This window comes from Siniperca chuatsi, linkage group LG11 (genome assembly GCF_020085105.1).
Source record: "Siniperca chuatsi isolate FFG_IHB_CAS linkage group LG11, ASM2008510v1, whole genome shotgun sequence".
In the NCBI taxonomy this organism is placed as follows: domain Eukaryota; kingdom Metazoa; phylum Chordata; class Actinopteri; order Centrarchiformes; family Sinipercidae; genus Siniperca; species Siniperca chuatsi.
The window spans coordinates 11,085,920-11,104,685 of NC_058052.1; the positions used below are offsets into that span (position 1 = coordinate 11,085,920).

The window sequence follows — 18,766 nt, forward strand, 5'->3', positions numbered from 1 at the left end:
GTAATGTAAGGCCCTGACATTAACCTGAGGTGTCTGTTTTATAGTGCCAGGATCTAGGCATTTACTTACAGAGAGCTTATTTCACTTCTCTGTCTGAAAATATGCAGTTACTGATCTGAGTATATCAGTGTGAAACAGAAAAGTATTAGTCCTAAATTTAGTCTTTTTCATTTTCTCTTTGTGTAGCTGCTGTGTTATTATGAAAAATAATTTCCTCAGTTTGTGCTTAAATCACAGAACTAAAACTTTTTAGGCAATGATGCACTGTGTACAATTTGCACTGGTGTAAAGGAACAAATCTGCTTGCTTCAAAAACTTATTTTGCTGATTTAATGAATTTCCTTATCTCCCCTTAGGCACGCTTAGATAATTTGCAGGCTCTAAATATATGATAAGGAGTAAGATTTTGCACATTTTTGAGGACATTATCAGTGATTGGCCATTAATAATTAATTCAACACCATCTTTATGATCCCCCACTTTTTTTTACTATCATGTCAGAATCCTCAGTTGCACCAACACACTACACTTAGACAATCAGGCCCAGGAATTTGCAAATACATAATGGAAAGCTAAACTAAAAGGACAGAGCAAATAGTAAGTAAGAAGGCATCAGCTCACATGTGCTTTTTTCATGCTGTTTCATGTCATGAAATATAAGAGAGTTTGGGGGCCGTTTACCACAACGGTTGAGGTCATGGATAGGTGAACTGTAAAGAACCAACATGCCTACATCTTACTTACACTGAATGAGCCTGTGAGAGCACCTGCCTCATGTCCCACAGCTCTACACTGTTCAACTGAAAAGTCATGATAAATGCAGGCAGAAGCCTTGGAGCAGGACTGGAGGCATGAAGCATGAAGGCCTCCCCAAATAGAAACTGTGTCCTCTGAAGGGGCTCACTACAAAAAAGTGCACCTGCAGGACTTGCTGGCATAACTGAACTGTCTGCGCTTCCTTAGTGAAACAGGACAGCATGCTTCGTCCTGGTTCTCATCAAGTAAAACTTGCACACAGCTACTGTTGACCTTTCTACCTCTTGAGTTGCACAGTACAGTAAGTGTAAAGACAGACCGCCAGCACTGAGGGTGTAGTCTCATACAGTATATCTATATCCCTCTGACATTGTCACCCTCCCTTCGCAACACAAGTGGCTCATACAACATTCCTCTTCTTCAATGTGAAACATTTAAGACTGCAAGTTCAAACTTAAGGAAAACTAACCACCGAATGTCTTCCAAGGGAGCCCTTTGGCAAGTTTCAGTATTCAGAATTTAGCCATCAATATACTGATGCACATTGACAAATTAGCATCATTCTCATTGTGAGTTACATACAGGAACTTATTCAATGAGAATTAACATAATACTGAGGGACATCACATAATTCTTTTTGATTCTCAGTGAATCCCACACTGATTTCATGGCAAAACTAAGTTGTAGCAAGTATTTTCTTCCTTCCACAATGCAATTATGTAATTAACACAACACTAAATAACTCAAAGGACCAAAGGCCAAACCATTTCTAGGTTAGTGTGCCCTGCCCTGCTCAGGCAGTCATTAACTTTCATGCACCCAATACAAATACAATGTCATCTCAAATTCTAAATAATTTACATGCATATACCAACAAGTCAAGTATTTCATCTCATCACACAACAGAAATACTTTGATTCATCATTTATGTTTCACAGCAGTTGTTAAAGTAAAAGGCTAGTTATCATCTTGATTATCACAATATACAAATACTAGAGCAAGGCAGAGCTTAGTGAGAAAATCTGGCCAATCCTGAACTTTCAGTAGCTGGCAGAATGCAGTCAGTGTTAGAAAAGGGAGTGAAAATGCCACCCATCGGTTACAGTAGCAATGCAATCTGACTGGTTCATGTGCATCAGAAGAAAAACACTAACTATAAGTTTTGAGAAGATAAAGAGTTAAATGGTTATTGGTTTGTAACTAGTAAGACAGTTGCATCCGAGGGTAAGACCAGTTTTCATAAACAAGAAATGATTTGACCCGGGACACCAGCTGAATATAAATATTATGTTGTAGGACAGAAAGAAAGCAGCAATCTAACGTACCAAGGAACATAGTTGAATAGAACTTGGTTATGTATGCTGTAAATGAGGTTTATTATCGTTCATAAACAAACAGCACTTTCACTGTTCATCCACAAGATACTCTATTTCTGTGATGGAAAATAGTTAGAGCTCACATTAGAAGTATTTGGGGTGTTGTGTGTGTGTGTGTGTGTGTGTGTGTGTGTTTTGGTACAGTTTGTTGATGGCTGATGTGGACTATCTGTGACTAGACTTGAGCAACAAGTGCCACCACTTAACAAACTGTTTTATTAAGCAGTGGATGTCTATGAAGACTGTTTTCAAATGAGTGACCTGAGGCGTGGACAGAGAAATGTTCCATTATTAGCACAGAGGAGCTGCACATTTCATTGACAGCTGAACACGTCATACTTAATTACACAGGCACACAATGATTAAAAGACTTCACATTGTGTTAATGCTTCCCATTGATACAATATCAGTATCTCCCTGTGCTAGTTTTTGGGGCGTTAAATAATGCAAGGTGTGTTAAACAAGCCTGACTGTCAGATCTCTAACGTCACTAGTGCCAACAGTGTTATCCTGGAACTTGCAGGTGATCTTTCTGCACATTCAGGCGTGGCTAATAAAGATCATTTCTGGGAAGCCTGTAGTCTTGCTTGAAAGGCTTACTTTTGAATGTGAGATGATCCTGATGCTCTGGTCTGTCTAGTAGTGGAAAAAACAGAAACATACTTAACATGAAGTGGTGACACCATAATAGAAAACTGTAAATAAAGTCCTTCTTTTAACAAATGACTTGGATAAATGTGAGTATTACCACCAGCAGTAGAGTGTATTTATGCATCAGAGTTAAAGATGCATTCAAGATAAATAGCCTACTCATTGCAATGCTCCCCTAATGACGTGCAGCCAAGTATTGTTCAAACCCACAGAACTATGTTTTAAATTCATTGAAGATACCAAATATGTCTGGCTGCATTTTGGGGATATTTGTATAAACAAACATCATCAGCTTGAACAGAACGAGCTGATACATAATATGCATATGGCTACACGATACAACCAGATAGAATAATATGATTTTAACAACCTTAAGGCTAATGAAGGCCAACCCAAAGGCGAAAACTGTATGTTTTTGCAAACAAAACTACTACTGTTACTATTTCTGTTTACAACTGTATTTACATCTGATGGAGTAAAAAAATAAAATGTGTGACGTCTCTCAAAATAGCCAAATATACTAAAGAAAAAGGTCGGTAGCCTACTAAAAAATGTTTACTTCAGCACTTTACTTGAGATGTACTTGAGACTGTACTTTAAATGTACTACGTTACATTCCATTTCAAACAAACCACTTTTGTTTGACGGAAAACTGCACGACTAAATCAGCCTTTTCACATAGGTAGAAACTACAACTCCCGGCATGCTCATTTCCGGCTTTAGTGCATTCCAGCCAATCAGAAGCCTTTTAGATTTATGGCCGCTATCTGGGGCACGGGGCCAGCACGTCTAGCCAGCTCGAAGTGCCACGACTTCACAGCAGACCACGGATTCTCCAGCGGAGTGAGGGGGAGAGCACTGGGAAAAAAAGCTAGTTAGCTGGAAAATAGGTAGCTTTGCGCAGAAGTCACCTCATATAACTTACAACTCTAAGCTTTTTGCCTTCTCTCCATTTTCTTTGAAGCAAGCAGACGTAGCTACATCTCCAGTGAGGTAAGTGTGGGAGTCTTGGAATTTTTTTTTTATTCATTGAGTCAGCTCTAGTTAGCTTGGAAAGCTACCTAACGGTACTGCTAACTCTTAAGCTAACTCCTAGTACAGAAAGACAGACGATTAAAGTTATCTAAAATTTTGATTTTTTTTCTTCTCTAGCTATTTAATTTACAGTTTTATAACGTAATCCGATACTTTATGCCGTAATGTGCAGGACGATAGCCAAGTTCATTGATTCATAGTATTAGCTACAATGCTAGCTAGCAAGTAATGATTTAAAGTATATCACGTGAAAATAATTACAGGATTACGCACTCTTTATTTGTTTTAATGCATGTTTGAATGAATAACGATGTAACGTTAGGGTGTCCTTAATGTCTCATAAATCTTCAAGGTCTTTTTCAGTTGTGGTCTCAGTATGATCATTTTATTATTAGTTTGATATTAAATAAACTATCTTAAAAGTTCTTAGAAGTCAATGCGTTTGTGTTAAAGTATGGGTAAAATATGGGTGATTTTTGTACGAATATTTCTTATCCTTATGTCTGAAACTAAAAGTAATGAAAGGCAAGTACTGTCTATAATGGAGAGGAAAATATATATGCATTTACATATTTTACCTCCATGGCGTAATAAAGTTAATAGATTTTCATTTTTGCGGAGGACTATAATATGTACTAATGCAACCCCTGTAGATATTCTATTGCCGAAGAATGAAAGCCAGATACTTTAGACCTGAAGGGTATATAGTTTGTAACTGTTGCACCTTAGTAAGTTTCATCTTGTAATCCTGTCTCTTAAGGGTCGTGAGATGCACTTTCATCTTCAGAAAGTCACCCTGAGTTGGTTTTCTTGACGTTATCTTTTTCAGTTTAGTCTGAGTGGAGATACACTGACGTGTGACATCACAGATTAGGAGGCAGTACAAACTCTTCCCCTTTGCTTTTGCTTTGTAGTTTTTTGACCCTGCAATGAACAGGGACTCTGGACTCTGTTTCGATTATACTAAAGTAGCTCTGCAGTTTTCCTCTACCATGTCACAATGTTTTAAAACACTGAAGCTCCACATTGTCCTTTTTTGCTTTTATATATTTTCTGATTTAAGGATAACATCCCCATCCATAATATGAAAAAGGATATAACTGATAGTGCTGCAAGAATAAATCAAAGAAGGGGTTTTTGTGTCCCTAAGCTGCCATCTTCTCTCAGCCAACTTTCCTTCCCTGTAGGCGAAACATTCTGGTTTGTGACTAGCGACTTTAAGAGCCTTAAAGGGATGTCTTTATTATTATTATTTTTTTATACAGGGCAGGAAATGAACACTAACCACCATGCTACTGCTGGGAATTTGAGCAGTTGCTGGTAACTTTGTGATCCTTTTTGCTTATATGGTTTGGGTCTCTTTCCCTACTTTTAAATACATATTTAGGTTGTATTTTGAGCCCCTTTCACACATGCACTTAACTCCATAATAGCTGTGATTATTTTAGCATCTGCATCAAATGTGAAAAAGTCATTTTTGTGTAAAAGTTGGATCTAGTAACTTGATGGTTGTGTATGAACTATAGCAGCAACATTAGCAGAAACAGCAGGCATGAAGATGTTTGTATATGTAAATAAAATGATCCTTATATTGGTGCATTTCTGGTTGTATAGTGCAACAAAAATAATTCTGATGAGTAAAATTACATTTTCACATCGGACCACTATTATGTTAGTTCATCTTAGGCCACCTTACAACAGCAGTGTAATAATACAAAATTAACACTTTAATGTGCAAATAAATTCAATCTGTTAAGTCAGACACTTTTGAAACAAAATATTGTGAATTAGACATTATATATTGTAAACCATATTTTTAAAGAAATGTTTCAAGAAGATTTTCTTAATCATATGTTTGGGGGGAGGGGGTACTTAACCTGGTGCTGATATTTAATTGTATTTGACTTTGGCTTGTACTTACTCAGAAAGCTTAGTGCTGGGCTTCTAAATGAAGCAGTGTGTGAGATTTAACTATGAGGGTGAATTTGAGCTGTATGAACACATGTTTTGCCTAAGGTGGAAGGCCAGATGGCAAGTTGGCTTTGAGCAGCTGCTGTTTGTCACACAGTTTGCTGATAAAGATTTGCTGGTCTGCATTATGTAGCCAGTCTCAAGGCAAAAGTTTATGAGGATAACAGTGACACCTTGAGGCTTTTGGAGGCAAAGGCTGTGGTTGTTCGCCATACGGCATTAATCACAATACTATCTCATCAACTGCTCTGTTAATACAGCTGCTGTCAGTGCGTTCAGTTTCAGAGAAATACTGTTGGTGATATTACAGTTTTGGCTTACCTTTGAATTCGTGTATGAACTTCTTTCTCTCCTCCTAGAAATCCCTGATCTTTGCTTGTCTACAGTTTCTTTTAGAAAAATAATCTTTTTAGTTGTTAACAAGTCTGCCACTTTCTTTTTAGGTTAACTGAAATTAAACAATGGATATCTACGACCCCCAGACCCTTGGGATAGTGGTGTTTGGTGGATTCATGGTGATCTCTGCTTTAGGGATTGCTCTTGTCTCCACCTTCTCCATGAAGGAGACCTCTTATGAGGAGGCCCTGGCTAAACAACGCAGAGAGTTGGGTAATATACAGTCTGCTCGCTCTGAGAAAAAGAAGAAGGACAAAGTATCTGAGAAGAAGAGCCGTGGAAAGAAGAAAGAAGAAAAGCCCAATGGAAAGATCCCAGAGCCTGAGAGAATTCAAGAGGAAGCTGAAGCTGATGACATAGTCATTGAGCCTGTTGCTGCCCCAGTTGTAGCTGCTCCTCCTGCTCCTGAGCCTGTTCCTGCTTTTGAGGTTAAACCAACTGCAGCGTCAGCAGACAGCCAGCCCAAGACTGCTGCTGAACCAAGCTCTGCTCTTGCTGAGCCCTCGCCTAAAGAGAAGAAGAAGAAGAAAGTGGCTAAGGTCGAGCCAGCCTCTACCCAATCGGCTCCACTTGTGGCTGCCCCTGCCCCAGTCAAGTCCTCTGCAGTCCCTGTATCAACCCAGGCCCCTGTGTCTGCATCTGCCCCAGCCAAGACTGCCACTGCATCAACTAAGTCTGCCCCTACCCCTGCATTAGTTAAGTCTGCTCCTGCTTCAGCCAAGTCTGCCCCTTCCCCTGCTCCTGCTTCAGCCAAGTCTGCCCCTTCCCCTGCTCCTGCTTCAGCCAAGTCTGCCCCTTCCCTGCTCCTGCTTCCCAAGTCTGCCCATTCCCCTGCTCCTGCTTCAGCCAAGTCTGCCCCTTCCCCTGCTCCTGCGTCAGCCAAGTCTGCCCATTCCCCTGCTCCTGCTTCAGCCAAGTCTGCCCCTTCCCCTGCTCCTGCGTCAGCCAAGTCTGCCCATTCCCCTGCTCCTGCTTCAGCCAAGTCTGCCCCTTCCCCTGCTCCTGCGTCAGCCAAGTCTGCCCCTGCATCAGCCAAACCTGCCAAGTCTGCTTCAGTCCCAGCCAAGTCTTCACCGGCTCCATCCAAGACTGCCCCAGTGCTGGAGGCTGTCACTAAAGACGTTCCAGTGATGGCAGTGCCCCCAGTGGGATCTCAGCAGGCTCCTGCTGTTGCAGGAAAAGCACAGGAGCCCAAGAAGAAGGCCTCCAAGAAAAAGACTGAACCTGGTAAGTAGATATGTTTTAGAGATATATACTTAAAATTTTGCACTTGTAAATATACATTTTATTGTTTAAATGTTACCTCATTTTATTTTATTATATCTATAATTTTGAAACAGTAATTAATTTTTTACGCAATCGACACCAAACTTGCCACACTGCATCTTCAGACTGTCCTCCACAAATGGTCCAGCCAGAGTGAGTTTGAGTCCTGGGTGATGCAGAATAAACATGCTAATGTCTACTCAGCCTCTGTGCTGTGTGGATTAGAGAAGCGTGACTTCAAGGTTTAATAACTTTGGTCTGGGATGTTCTGCTGATGGACTGCATTTGTCTTCTTTTTTTCATCTTCCTCCTTCTTCTTCCTCCTCAAAATGCTCGTCCCCGACTCGCACTTGTGCAGCAGCTATAATGTTTCTTTATATTTCTTCTATGTTTATTGTTTTGCCCCAAAATACCTAAGCAAATTCCTTATATGCATAAACCTACTTGGCAATAAAGCTGATTCTGATTGTGCATATCAAGGATCAAAGCCATTGTAATCTATTAATGTGTTGTTACACTAGAACCATCTTTGATAAAATTAGCCTTCTCCTGTTGAATTAGAAGTGGTTATTTAGGCAGGAACTACATTAGCCGTAACACTGGTGAGGGTACTTGCACTTGAATGTTTGGAGGGTGGAGTGGGGCATGTCGGTACAGTTGAGTCGCACGCACTTACACTCACAATCTAAGGCAGTAATACCCTGTCAGTACTGATGAACTTCTAGCTGTGTATCAGTGGAAAGTAGTGCCAATGGCAGTTGTGTGTAATGTCTGGCACTCTACTCTGGAGGGCATAGAGCATGCCAGCTTGTCCAAACACCACTGCCCTGTTTTGTTAGCTGACAAAGGCTCTCAGTGCCCTGACAATGAATAGGGAGGGGTATGAGGTTCTCCCTTTCCTGAGGCTCGTCTCCGCCTGGTGCCACAGTTCCCCATCATTTTGCCATCCGAAGCTGCCCATGGCCCCAGACCCAAAGAAGTCACAACCTTGTCCTTTTTTCTGAGGCAGTGTGGGAATTCAGACTTCACTGTGACAGTGTAATGAGCTTTAAAACCATCTGGCTAATTAGTTTTAAACAAAAAATTAATTCTGGATTCCCTATCTTATGCCACTGTGTTATTATGTGTTTCAATGAAATATTTTGTGTTTGCCTCTTTAGTGGTAGCTGTGGATTCTGCTGATGCGCCGCTGTACCTGCCCTACAAGGCTCTGGTGTCCACCATCAGTAGCATGGTATTCAGTGAGGGAGAGGCTCATAGGCTTATCGAGATCCTGTCTGAGAAAGTCGGCATCATTCAGGACACCTGGCACATGGTATGCAACACTGCAGTCAATGATGAAGAAAAAGACACCTCTTAGACTAGTTGGAGTGTACAGGCACATAATAGTCCACTGAATGCATGTGAGACTTGTAGGGAGACCCACTTTATTTTTTCTTTCTTCCTGTGCACGTATGCGTTTCAGGCTTCTCAGAAAGGAGACCCAGTGGCCATACTAAAGAAACAGCTGGAGGAGAGGGAGAAACAGCTGGCAGCAGAACAAGAGGACGCTTCTGCAGCGAAGAACCGTCTCAGAGAACTCACCAAGGTTAGACGTACAAGTGTCTCTCTGGTCAATAAAGCTGCAGATGGTGCCAAATTCCTGCCACAACACATTGTCTGGTCTATAGTCATGTTGGCTGCCCTATGAGACTCTAATACTCATTACATCGGAAAACAAAATTGTTGGATGGATGAAAATCTTTACTATTCTTAGATCTTTTTTTAACTATTGAGGCAAAAAGTGCAGCTTGGCCTTAAGGTGGCAGCAGAGGGGTTAATTCTCCTGTGAACATATAAGTGTACTGACATTTAGATTGCAGTCGTCTTTATCTTTTGTCCTGAAGGTGGCACTAGAGGAATGTTATCAAGGTGACTGCAATTCACAGGCCACATCCATTAAGAAGCATAAAGGGCTCACTCAATTTCATGGTAATCCACCCATTACATTTAGATATTACATGAGATGTGTTGCATATCTCGTGTAAAATCATGTTTTTAGAGGGGGGGGAAAAAAGGGTCAGTTTATGGGTGGCAGTACATGAAAGGTCAAAGTCCATCCTTAGGGTAGCATGATTTTGCTCAGCAAATGTCATGGCAGTCTATCCTGTATATTTTAAGATATCTTGTGTGCAAAGTAAACACTACACACAATTTAGTACTTCTGATGACCATGACTATTATCATTAGCAAATTTCTCGGAAACCTATTTTTTACTTTTCACATTTTCTTGTCCCGAAGTGCTGAATGAAAAACTGTCATCATGGTGGCACCAGAGGAAAAGCCACGGTATCTTAAAAATAAATTAAATTCAGGATGATAGATGTCTCTACTAAATTTCATGACAATCGATGTATTTCACTCTGAAATGGCCCTTTGCTCTTTTGCCACAGACACATTACAATGAAGCTGTATATGCTCTCTGACTGTGCTGTCTGTTTATCAGGAGCTATCTGCTGAGAAGTCCAAGGTGGCCAGTGTGGAGACCAGGCTGAGTTCCCAACTGAGTAAGAGGGAGCAAGAAATGATTGCTCTGCAAGCTCGCATGCAGGCCAGTTACCAGGACCATGTAGCCCAGACCCAGGGGCTCAATGCAAAGGTCAGTTCTCATACACAAATATTACAATTTCTTAATGTACAATTCAGATTAGTACCTTTTTTTTAGTTTGCATTTTGTCCTTTTTTGCCCTCCTGGTGATCTGGCTGCTAATGAGAAGTGAAAATGCAGTTTTTCCTTTTTTGAAATTTTGTTGTCTTCAGACAGATTTAAAAGCAGCTGTCCAATGTGCGAGAGTCCAACATGGCTGGCTTATTTAAAAAACAAAACAAACAACAACTTATTTTACAGATCCTCAGCCTGCAGGACCAGCTGGAAAAAGGCCCCAATGCCCAGCTGGCCTGTCTACAGCAGGAGAACTCCATTCTCCGCGACGCCCTCAACCAAGCCACTAGTCAGGCTGAGAGCAAGTGAGTCTTTCCCTGTAACAGTACATGAGAAGCAGTGATCCGTAATGACGTGCAGTTTAGTATTTATACTGATAATAATTAAAGTGGCAATTGAGTACATTGTATACAACTTAAAAGGCATGTTCAGAGTACCAGACCTGAAGGTTGGCTCATATTTCTGTGAGGCATGTGTTCTGACTCTTTCTCCCCACCTCTCTTTCTTTGTCTGTCTCTTTCATTCTGTTGTCAGACAAAATGCTGAGCTGGCCAAAGTGCGTCAGGAATGCGCAAAGTTAACCAAGGAACTTGGAGAGAAGACAGAAAGTCTGCTTGCTGATGAGCACATCAGGAAAGGGCTGGAGGCCAAGGTCTCCGCTACTGAGAAGCAGCTCTCCCTGCTGCAGGTTGGCTTGGCCTGTGGGAACACCACATCACTTCTATTATAAATTACATTGGTCGTGATTAAGTTTAAGGTGTTTGAGTTAGTTACAGAGTCTCTACAAAATGCAAGCCTAGACTTTTCCCCAACCCATCCCCCAACCTTCTAATGTTATGGGAAGTTTAATTGCCTTGTAATCACAGAGCCCAGGGCTGAGCTCGAATGCAGCCATACAATAATGGGGCTGCAGGGAAAATGCTTCTCAGCACCAGCTGGAATGTGTGCATGTCCGAGCACCTCTCCTCTCCAGCTCTCTGCAACTGGCTGTAAAAGAGCAGGAACAGTCTGATGCTATTTGCAACTTTCAGACAAGAAGTACATCCTTGCCTTACATTATCTATTCATTTGCTCTTCTCTTGTATATATGCACATGCAGCCTACATAGTCACTCACTGATGAAATGCTGATACTATTAAGGGTAATGTGGAGCAAGTGAGTCATCACTTCCTGACACTCAAGTGTTCATTTAGTTCAATCATTTACTAACATCCCTCCTAGCAGTTTAAGGTCTTCAAACATGTTGTGCATCGGCCCCGGCCATCAGTCAATGTGTAGAAATGCTCAAATGATACAAGAAGGTTGTTTTCTAATTTCTTTGACTTGAGTTTTACTGTCTTTGTGAAATTTATATTTGCTGCCGGACTGTGATCAGCGTTCTGTCATCATCAACAATTAGCTGCTTTGACTGAGTTTGTCACAGAGGCACAGGCAGGCTAATCATCTCAAAATCCCCTCAAGTTCAAGGCACTTACTACGAGATACTTCCTTAAAGAAATCCAAACTAATTGCTTGACCACCAAATATCTGTTTTTATTTTCTTGTTACACAACCTCAAGCCAAAGGATATTCTGATTGTCCCATAGTTGTCATTTTCTCTGAATGTGTGGAAATATATTTTAAGAATACTTAATAGAAATGGGACACAGTCCACACGTGCACAGATATTGCCTTGTGAGTCAATGCTGCCAAGTAGGATAATTTTATGAATCTTTGCTGCCCCCTGCTGTTTGACACATGTTGCTCAATTTTGTTGTCAGGCCAGCCATGCGGAGAGCGAGCGGGAGTTACAGAGGAGATTGGAGGAGGTGTGCGAGGAGCTCAGAACAACACAGAGTAGAAACAGCAGCCTGCAGGCCACTTTGGACAATGCCCTGCAGGACAGCAGTGCACTCTCAGGTCAGAGAATGGGGGAACAAGGTTTTAATGGTTACCAGATGTTAAGGCATAGGACTTACTTTGGCATCTTGATAGTAAAAAATGAAAATGGGAAAAAGAAGTTACATCTTTGATATGTATGGCATTCTTGAGCTTTGGGGTTTTTTCTGGGACCAGTGGCTATATCACAGAATGTAAAACATGGAATAAGTTGTGGGTGCTGTGTTTTGATAGTTGCCTTTGTCCCTGCAGAGTTTCAGGTACGTATTGGGAGTTTGGAGGCTAAGATCAGTGAGCACTCTGCTCAGGTGGATGCCCTCACTGCCCAGCTGGAGGAGACACAGGCAGAGAAAAGCCAGCTTATACAGCAGGTGGCCTCCATCAACTCACTGCTGGAGGCCAGTCAGACCAAAAAGGAGGAGGATAACAGTCAGGTAAGACCTGCATTGTCAGTTTGAGTTTTCTGAAATGGCCAGACGCTTGACCACACAGTCACCACTAAGGATGTTTGTCGTGTCTGATTTGGCAGGTGAACGCTGCAGAACTGGAACAGCTAAAGCTCAGGTAAGTGTTTGAGCGTCCTTTCTTCAGAGTCAACATCAGATCCAGAGCTGTTCCATTTATTGATTGAAATGCTATGGCTCCTCTGCAGCCTCCAAGAGAGAGACAACCAGTTGAGCACACTTCACGATGAACTGAAGCAACTGCAGATGAAGCAGGAAGCTGCTGTAAGTGTTGCAAACATCTGCTGTTAGATCTAATTACCAAATAGTATCACTTCTTGATTATCCAGGAGAAATAAATATGAATGTATTCATATAAAGATGTGGACAGTGGCACTGCTAATCACAAATAATCTGCTGTTCTAACAGGAGAACACTATTGTTGAGCTAGAGCAAAGAAATAAGAGGTATTGTGCTTTTTACTATCCATCTGTTTGACTCAAATCTTATGGATTTTCCACACCTTTTTGTTTGTTCTGTTGATTTATACGTTATCCAAATTGCGTGCCCCTTTTTTAGTGAGGATGCCAGCCTCATCACATCACTTCAGGATGAACTTAAAAACCTCAAAGAACAGATGGTGCAACTTAACAACACACCAGTAAGTGTACCTCTCGATGTCTTGCATGATTCTACTTCCAGAGCTGCCTTGCAGAACAAAAAATTACCTCAGTGTCTCATTTGCATGTCCACTCTGTTTCAGCAGTCAGATAGCTCTGCAGAGCTTGGACTACTACAGAACAGGTAAATTAATCTCGGCATATGAAAAAAGCTCAGTCTCACATATTGTTAGGCCTGTTATTGATCTCTGTTTTGTCTATTTTGGTTCTTTGGCTAGCCTGACTGAAAAGGATGCCCTTGTCTCCTCACTACAAGAGGAGCTGAGAGAAGTGAGAGAAAAGATGACCTTTGATGCAGTAAGACTCTCTTTACACACTAGTGGCTTATCAATTTAGACTGCTTTGCTCTTAATCACCTTCCTGATTATGTCATCCATTGTTTTAGCAGAGCGTTATGGCAGAACTGACAGCTTTTCAAACTGGCACCAAAGAAACTCTAAAGACACTCTTCCCACAGATACCTGTAGAGACTGAGCAGGTAGGAAAAGAGGAGTTGCTGAATGATCTTTTATTCTGATGATGATGATGAATTATTTATGTCTGCTTTTCTCCTCACTTAGTCCAACTGGTTACAAGTATTTACGCAGAAAGCTCAGGAGGCTCTCAGCCAGCAGAGCCAAGAGTCTCAGTCAAGCACAGCGTTGCCTGTAAGCCACAATTTTACACTGTTACCAGATACTGTTTTGAATTAGCCCAGCAGAAGAAGTTCTTAATGCATTTTCTTTGTTTCAGGAGTTGCTCGAGAAACTGAAGGAGGCTGAGGAGAGCCATGGTTCACTGCAGGCTGAATGTGAACAGTACAGGACAGTCCTGGCTGAAACAGTAAGTGAATAAAATAAATAAATGTGTATTTGTGGATGTATGTATTGTTTTTATGTGTGTTGTGTGAATATGGAGTAAATTTATACAGCTCAGTTAATCCTGTTTCCCTTCTCCTTTAGGAAGGAATGCTGAAACATCTGCAGAAGAGTGTGGAGGAAGAAGAGCTGGTATGGAAGTCCAAGATGGCTAACTCAGAGGAACAGCTGAGGGAGGTAAGTTATAATACCTCCTTGAAATCACTGACTTGGACATGTTTTCACCATGTGTGGGTCCCCCTTCCTTATTTCTAAAACCTCACAATAGTCCCTCTCACACATTACCAGGCTTTGGAGAAGGCCAACAAGCTGGAAGCAGAAAAGAAAAGTGTAGAACAGGTGGGGATTTTTCCACACTCAGTTTAAATTGCCCCTTGAGGTAAGCTAGCAGGTTAAAAATGTGTGCTGCTATGTAAAACTATTTATTTTGGTCCTCCCTACAGTTGAAGGAGCAGATGATGCTTCTGGAAGCCCAGCTGGAGAAGCAGTCAGACAACCAGGGGACCTCAGAGGAGATGGAGCAGGTACATGAGCAGGTTAAATCGACAGATGACAGCAACCTCATTGGAACTGGCACTGCTGTTAAATTATTTGTTGTATTTTATGTTAAAGTTTCCCTATTAAAGAGGCATGAACTTTTACATTTTATTGTTTGAATAATATGATTTTTTAAAAACTTAATGAAATATTATAGAAATAATTGGCAATCCATACTTGATATAATCCTAGAAACACATTTCACATATTTAAAGGTATCACCCTCTTGTGGTGCATTTGAAACAATACCTGTCTGACATCTGTTCACTTTTATGCTGTGCTCTGTATTCAGCTGAAGCTGCAGCTGTCAGAGTGTCGGAGCCAGCTGGACGTGGCCCAGAAGGAGGCCCAGGCACACAAGGAGGAGCTAGCACAGGTGAAGTTACTGACTTAACTTGCTTTCCCATCCTCCAGACAACAATCTTTACATATTCATGTATCAGTGTAACTGACATAAGAGGGAGACATGTCAAGGAATTTGTGGAAATCCCTCCGACACAACCAACAAGGTGAGGTGTCAGTGATGCAACACAAAGGGGATTCATGGATGGGAAGTTGTGTGACCAGCGACGGCTTCCTGTTTCAGGTCAGAGAGCAGCTGGGCGAGATCACGATGGGGGTTCAGCGAGAACAGAATGGCCCAGCTGAGGCTCAACCCAGTCAGGTCAGGGTGCAAAGGTCACCCTTCACTTCCTTGTCAGAGAGTACTGGACAGTGACTAGGACACTTCTCCTAAGATCTCATTTGTTACTATTTGTTTGTTTTTTAATTACTTCTCAAATGAGCCTGGTTCAATTTAATAGAAAATCCCAAAAATACATTTGTTACTGATGTCTTACTCTGTATTTATTAAGACACGTCTTTGTGATCTGGCTCAACACATGTGGTCAAACCCAAGTCCTAAATCAAGGATGTGGCCACTGTACACGGATACTGGGTAACACATGACTGATAAAGAAGTGCTGTATTTCCAGTCTGTCCAGTACTCTTCCGACACAGCAGCTGTTTATGCTAACCACTGTTTGCACTGTCTGAGTGGGTATAACTCTAACCACTGCTTTTTCTCACCTTTTTTCGGCATGCTCACTTCTCCTCCTCTGTTTTTAGATATTTGTTTATACAATTCTTAACAGCAACAGAAAGTTTGTGTTTGACTTTAGCCTTTCTCCTGAAATAGTCTGAGAGGCAACTAACTTGACACAAAGGTCGAGCAGCTTTTGTGTGTGTGTGTGTGTGTGTGTGTGTGTGTAGTGCTGCTGCTTTGGCACAAGAATGTTTGGATACACATATGTAGTGTGTTAGTCATTTGTCTGAGTGTATATTTATTGTGCGTGTGCCATTTTTGTCTGCCATCAGGTCCAGAACGAGTTGAGTCAGACAACTGAGAAGCTGCATGGGGAGGTGGCTCAAAGACAGCAGCTCTTGGATGAGTGCGAGCAGGTAGCAGCCATCGCTGATGCACTCTTTTTAGTCTTGTCACACCAGAGGGTGACAACTCTCGGTGGTTAACATCAGTGTGTGTGTGTTGTCAACCTCCAGGCTCAAAAGACTATAACAGAACTTCAGGCTCAGCTGGATTTTCTGAAGGTTTCTGCAGAGTCACCACAAGCTGAAGAAAATGTTGCTCAGCTCAAGGTGCGGTAACAAATGACATCCAAATGTTTAACTGTGATTAATGCTTCTATTTTTTCATCAGTCCAGGATTAAATATAAATATCATATTCTGCAGAGTATCTCGGAGTGATATGTTGCCTTGCTCCTTACAGTAACGAGCTTCAGCATCATAGTTAAAATGTATTTGAAGTTGTACTGATCACCTTGAAAGATGGAAAGCAGTAAGTCTTTGATGTCTTAAAATGACCTGCAATAAACTCTTATTGTGAAAAGAAGCAGAAAGAAGTAACATTTTAATAATAATGAGTTTTAAAAGATTACTGAACTATTTCACAACTTTATGATTACAGGCTATAGTTTGTATTTATTTCACGTCTTATTTAATATGAACACTTTGGGTCTCCATTGTAAGTCTCATTTTTGCTTAGTGCTTTGAAGTAATGTTTGCTACTGCTGTTGGAACAGGAGCGCCTGGAGAAGGAGAAGAAGCTGTCCAAAGACCTGGGCCAGGCAGCCACCAAGCTCCAGCAGCTTCTCAAAGCCACTCAGGAGCAGCTGACCAAAGAGAGAGACACAGTGAGAACACTACAGGAGCACCTGGAAGGCAAGGTGAGACAGCTGACATGGTAAGACTACACATACACATTTCTAAACTCAAATTGTCTAATCTTTTTCTTATCTCCCGTTTTCAAGGGAGAATACGTGGAGCTGAAGGAAGGAACGTCCGTCTGAGAAGACGAACTGCAGACACTACAAAAAACTGCCAAATATGCCTTATGATTACCATAGTTATGCATTCCAAAACTATTTCTTTCTTGTACTGTAGTTGATTGCATTTGTTGCAACTGTAGGAAACAAATGTTTAATATTATGAACATTTCAAAGTAAGATTAGAGGAGATAATCCTGCTACAATCTTTATTGAAACCCACATTCCATCAACAATTCTGGCTATGTCAGAAGTTATTTATCCCCCTGCCTTATATTCCAAATATTTCCCCATAGTTCAGTGTTAAAAAGGGAAACCGAATGTACGTCAGACGTACATCAACCTGTGCAATTACTTTGTATGTCTTTTCTATGTGGTTGAATGATGGGAACATTTTATGGTTCAATGTTTAATTACGTTTAGGGCCTGCTTTCCTCTGTAGTTGGCTGCCAATAACACATTGAATTTGTATGAGTGAATAAACTACAGTGTAGCTCTGTAATTCCTGTTCAGTGTCTGTGTCACAGTTGCTGTAAAGGTGCAATGCATGCAGACAGGAAGCAAAGTAAAAGTTTGCTACTGTGAGTAGATTATATTTTGACAAAGTTTCAGATCCTGTGTGAATCAAACAACAAATCTGCAAAAACATACACTGTGCATCTGCTTTGTGTGAAAAGTTGGTACAGTGTTGGCTCAAGAATGACTACTGTCATTTTAAAACTAAAACTTATCCTGCCATGGTAAAAAGCTGTTCGCAAAAAACCTGTCACAGCTCTGCTATGTAGAGAACAGTCTAGGTTTCCGACAGGAAGTGTTACTTCACAGCAACATCCTCACATCAATATATCATCATACAGTAAAATGGAGGGTTATAAATTCTCCCCATAGCACACTATAATAGCTCCAATCTCTTTATCATTTAAAAGCATGTTTAAAAATGTGGCATTGCATTGCTTAAAGCTTTACACAGTAAGCTTCAGGTCGCATCAATGGTTTCAGACACCAGGAAGTATATTACAAGATGGAGTTCGTTTGCGGGCTTTTTCAAACAGCCATGTATGGTTTTGTTTCAGGCATGATTTCTAATCTGTCTTTACTTGCGTCATCCTCCCCTCCCCCCAACACACCCACAATGCTATCTTTTATGAAAAAAAATATAGAAAGAAGTAGGGTGGCTGGGTGAACAAATAAAGCGAAACTTAACGGAAATTTAAACTTGACTTTATTCAGTCCTTAATTCATTGTGGTAACTTGCAACATTAAACAAACCGTCAGGTAGGGCGCACACCGGGATGCCATGGACACAGACAGTTCACGGTCCGGGTTCGATTCAAACGGGAACGTGTCAGGCGGATGCGGTGCTCGCGAACGGCGGGAAGGACCGTCATCAAATCAGGGTGCCTAAAAACCACGTTGGTTCAGTTGGGCTGATTTTGGGTGTGCTGGTGTGTCCACACAATTCTCCAAATGGCTTCCAGGTTATGCATTCATTTGATGACCTTCAAACCTGCAGTACATGATATGTTTAGGACAAAAATACCGGCATATTGTTACAAACAGCCATTCACGTGCAACAGGAACAGTTTGCCCATGTGGGGGAATATCCAACAAAAGATACAAAAACTCCATAGTAAAATAGAAACATAACATTTGTGTTCACTTTTGAACAAAACTGTTATAAACACAAAACATGAAATATGCTTATTCGCTCTCTTGCTGAGAGATGAAAAGATTGATATCATTTCATGTCTTTATGGTAAATATGAAGCTACAGCCAGCAGCCGGTAAGCTTAGCTTAGCATAAAGACTGGAAACGGGGAAACAGCCTGGCTTTGTCCGAAGTTTAGCAAAATCCACCTACCAGCACCCCTAAAGCTCAATAATTAAGACGATCTTG

At 41.2% G+C, this 18,766-nt stretch overlaps 1 protein-coding gene across 8 annotated transcripts; it reads left to right on the top strand.

Moving 5' to 3' along the window:
* The first annotated feature begins 3,570 nt into the window (after positions 1-3,570).
* Positions 3,571-17,371, top strand: rrbp1a (ribosome binding protein 1a). Of its 8 annotated transcripts, none has more exons than XM_044213283.1 (28): positions 3,572-3,776; positions 6,233-6,972; positions 7,036-7,412; positions 8,612-8,766; positions 8,917-9,039; positions 9,937-10,089; positions 10,339-10,457; positions 10,687-10,840; positions 11,913-12,051; positions 12,283-12,464; positions 12,560-12,594; positions 12,683-12,758; positions 12,903-12,940; positions 13,053-13,134; positions 13,237-13,277; positions 13,372-13,450; positions 13,539-13,631; positions 13,714-13,800; positions 13,886-13,975; positions 14,095-14,187; positions 14,299-14,349; positions 14,454-14,534; positions 14,840-14,923; positions 15,134-15,211; positions 15,904-15,987; positions 16,087-16,182; positions 16,627-16,770; positions 16,855-17,371. In XM_044213283.1, exons 2-28 carry the CDS (start codon positions 6,251-6,253, stop codon positions 16,891-16,893), a joined length of 3,495 nt encoding a protein of 1,164 aa, XP_044069218.1. In that variant the 5' UTR covers positions 3,572-3,776; positions 6,233-6,250; the 3' UTR covers positions 16,894-17,371. The 8 variants fall into 8 exon arrangements, with proteins under 8 accessions (XP_044069219.1, XP_044069218.1, XP_044069217.1 ...); XM_044213282.1 differs by having other exon boundaries at positions 6,233-6,906; positions 6,940-7,412; XM_044213285.1 differs by having other exon boundaries at positions 6,233-6,906.
* Positions 17,372-18,766: the final 1,395 nt, after the last annotated feature.

Coding starts and splice junctions, on each gene's coding strand:
- rrbp1a (XM_044213278.1), top strand. CDS start 6,251: ATGGATATCTACGACCCCCAGACCCTTGGGATAGTGGTGTTTGGTGGA. Junction 7,413..8,611: donor CAAGAAAAAGACTGAACCTG/GTAAGTAGATAT, acceptor TTGCCTCTTTAG/TGGTAGCTGTGGATTCTGCT. Junction 12,759..12,902: donor AGATGAAGCAGGAAGCTGCT/GTAAGTGTTGCA, acceptor CTGTTCTAACAG/GAGAACACTATTGTTGAGCT.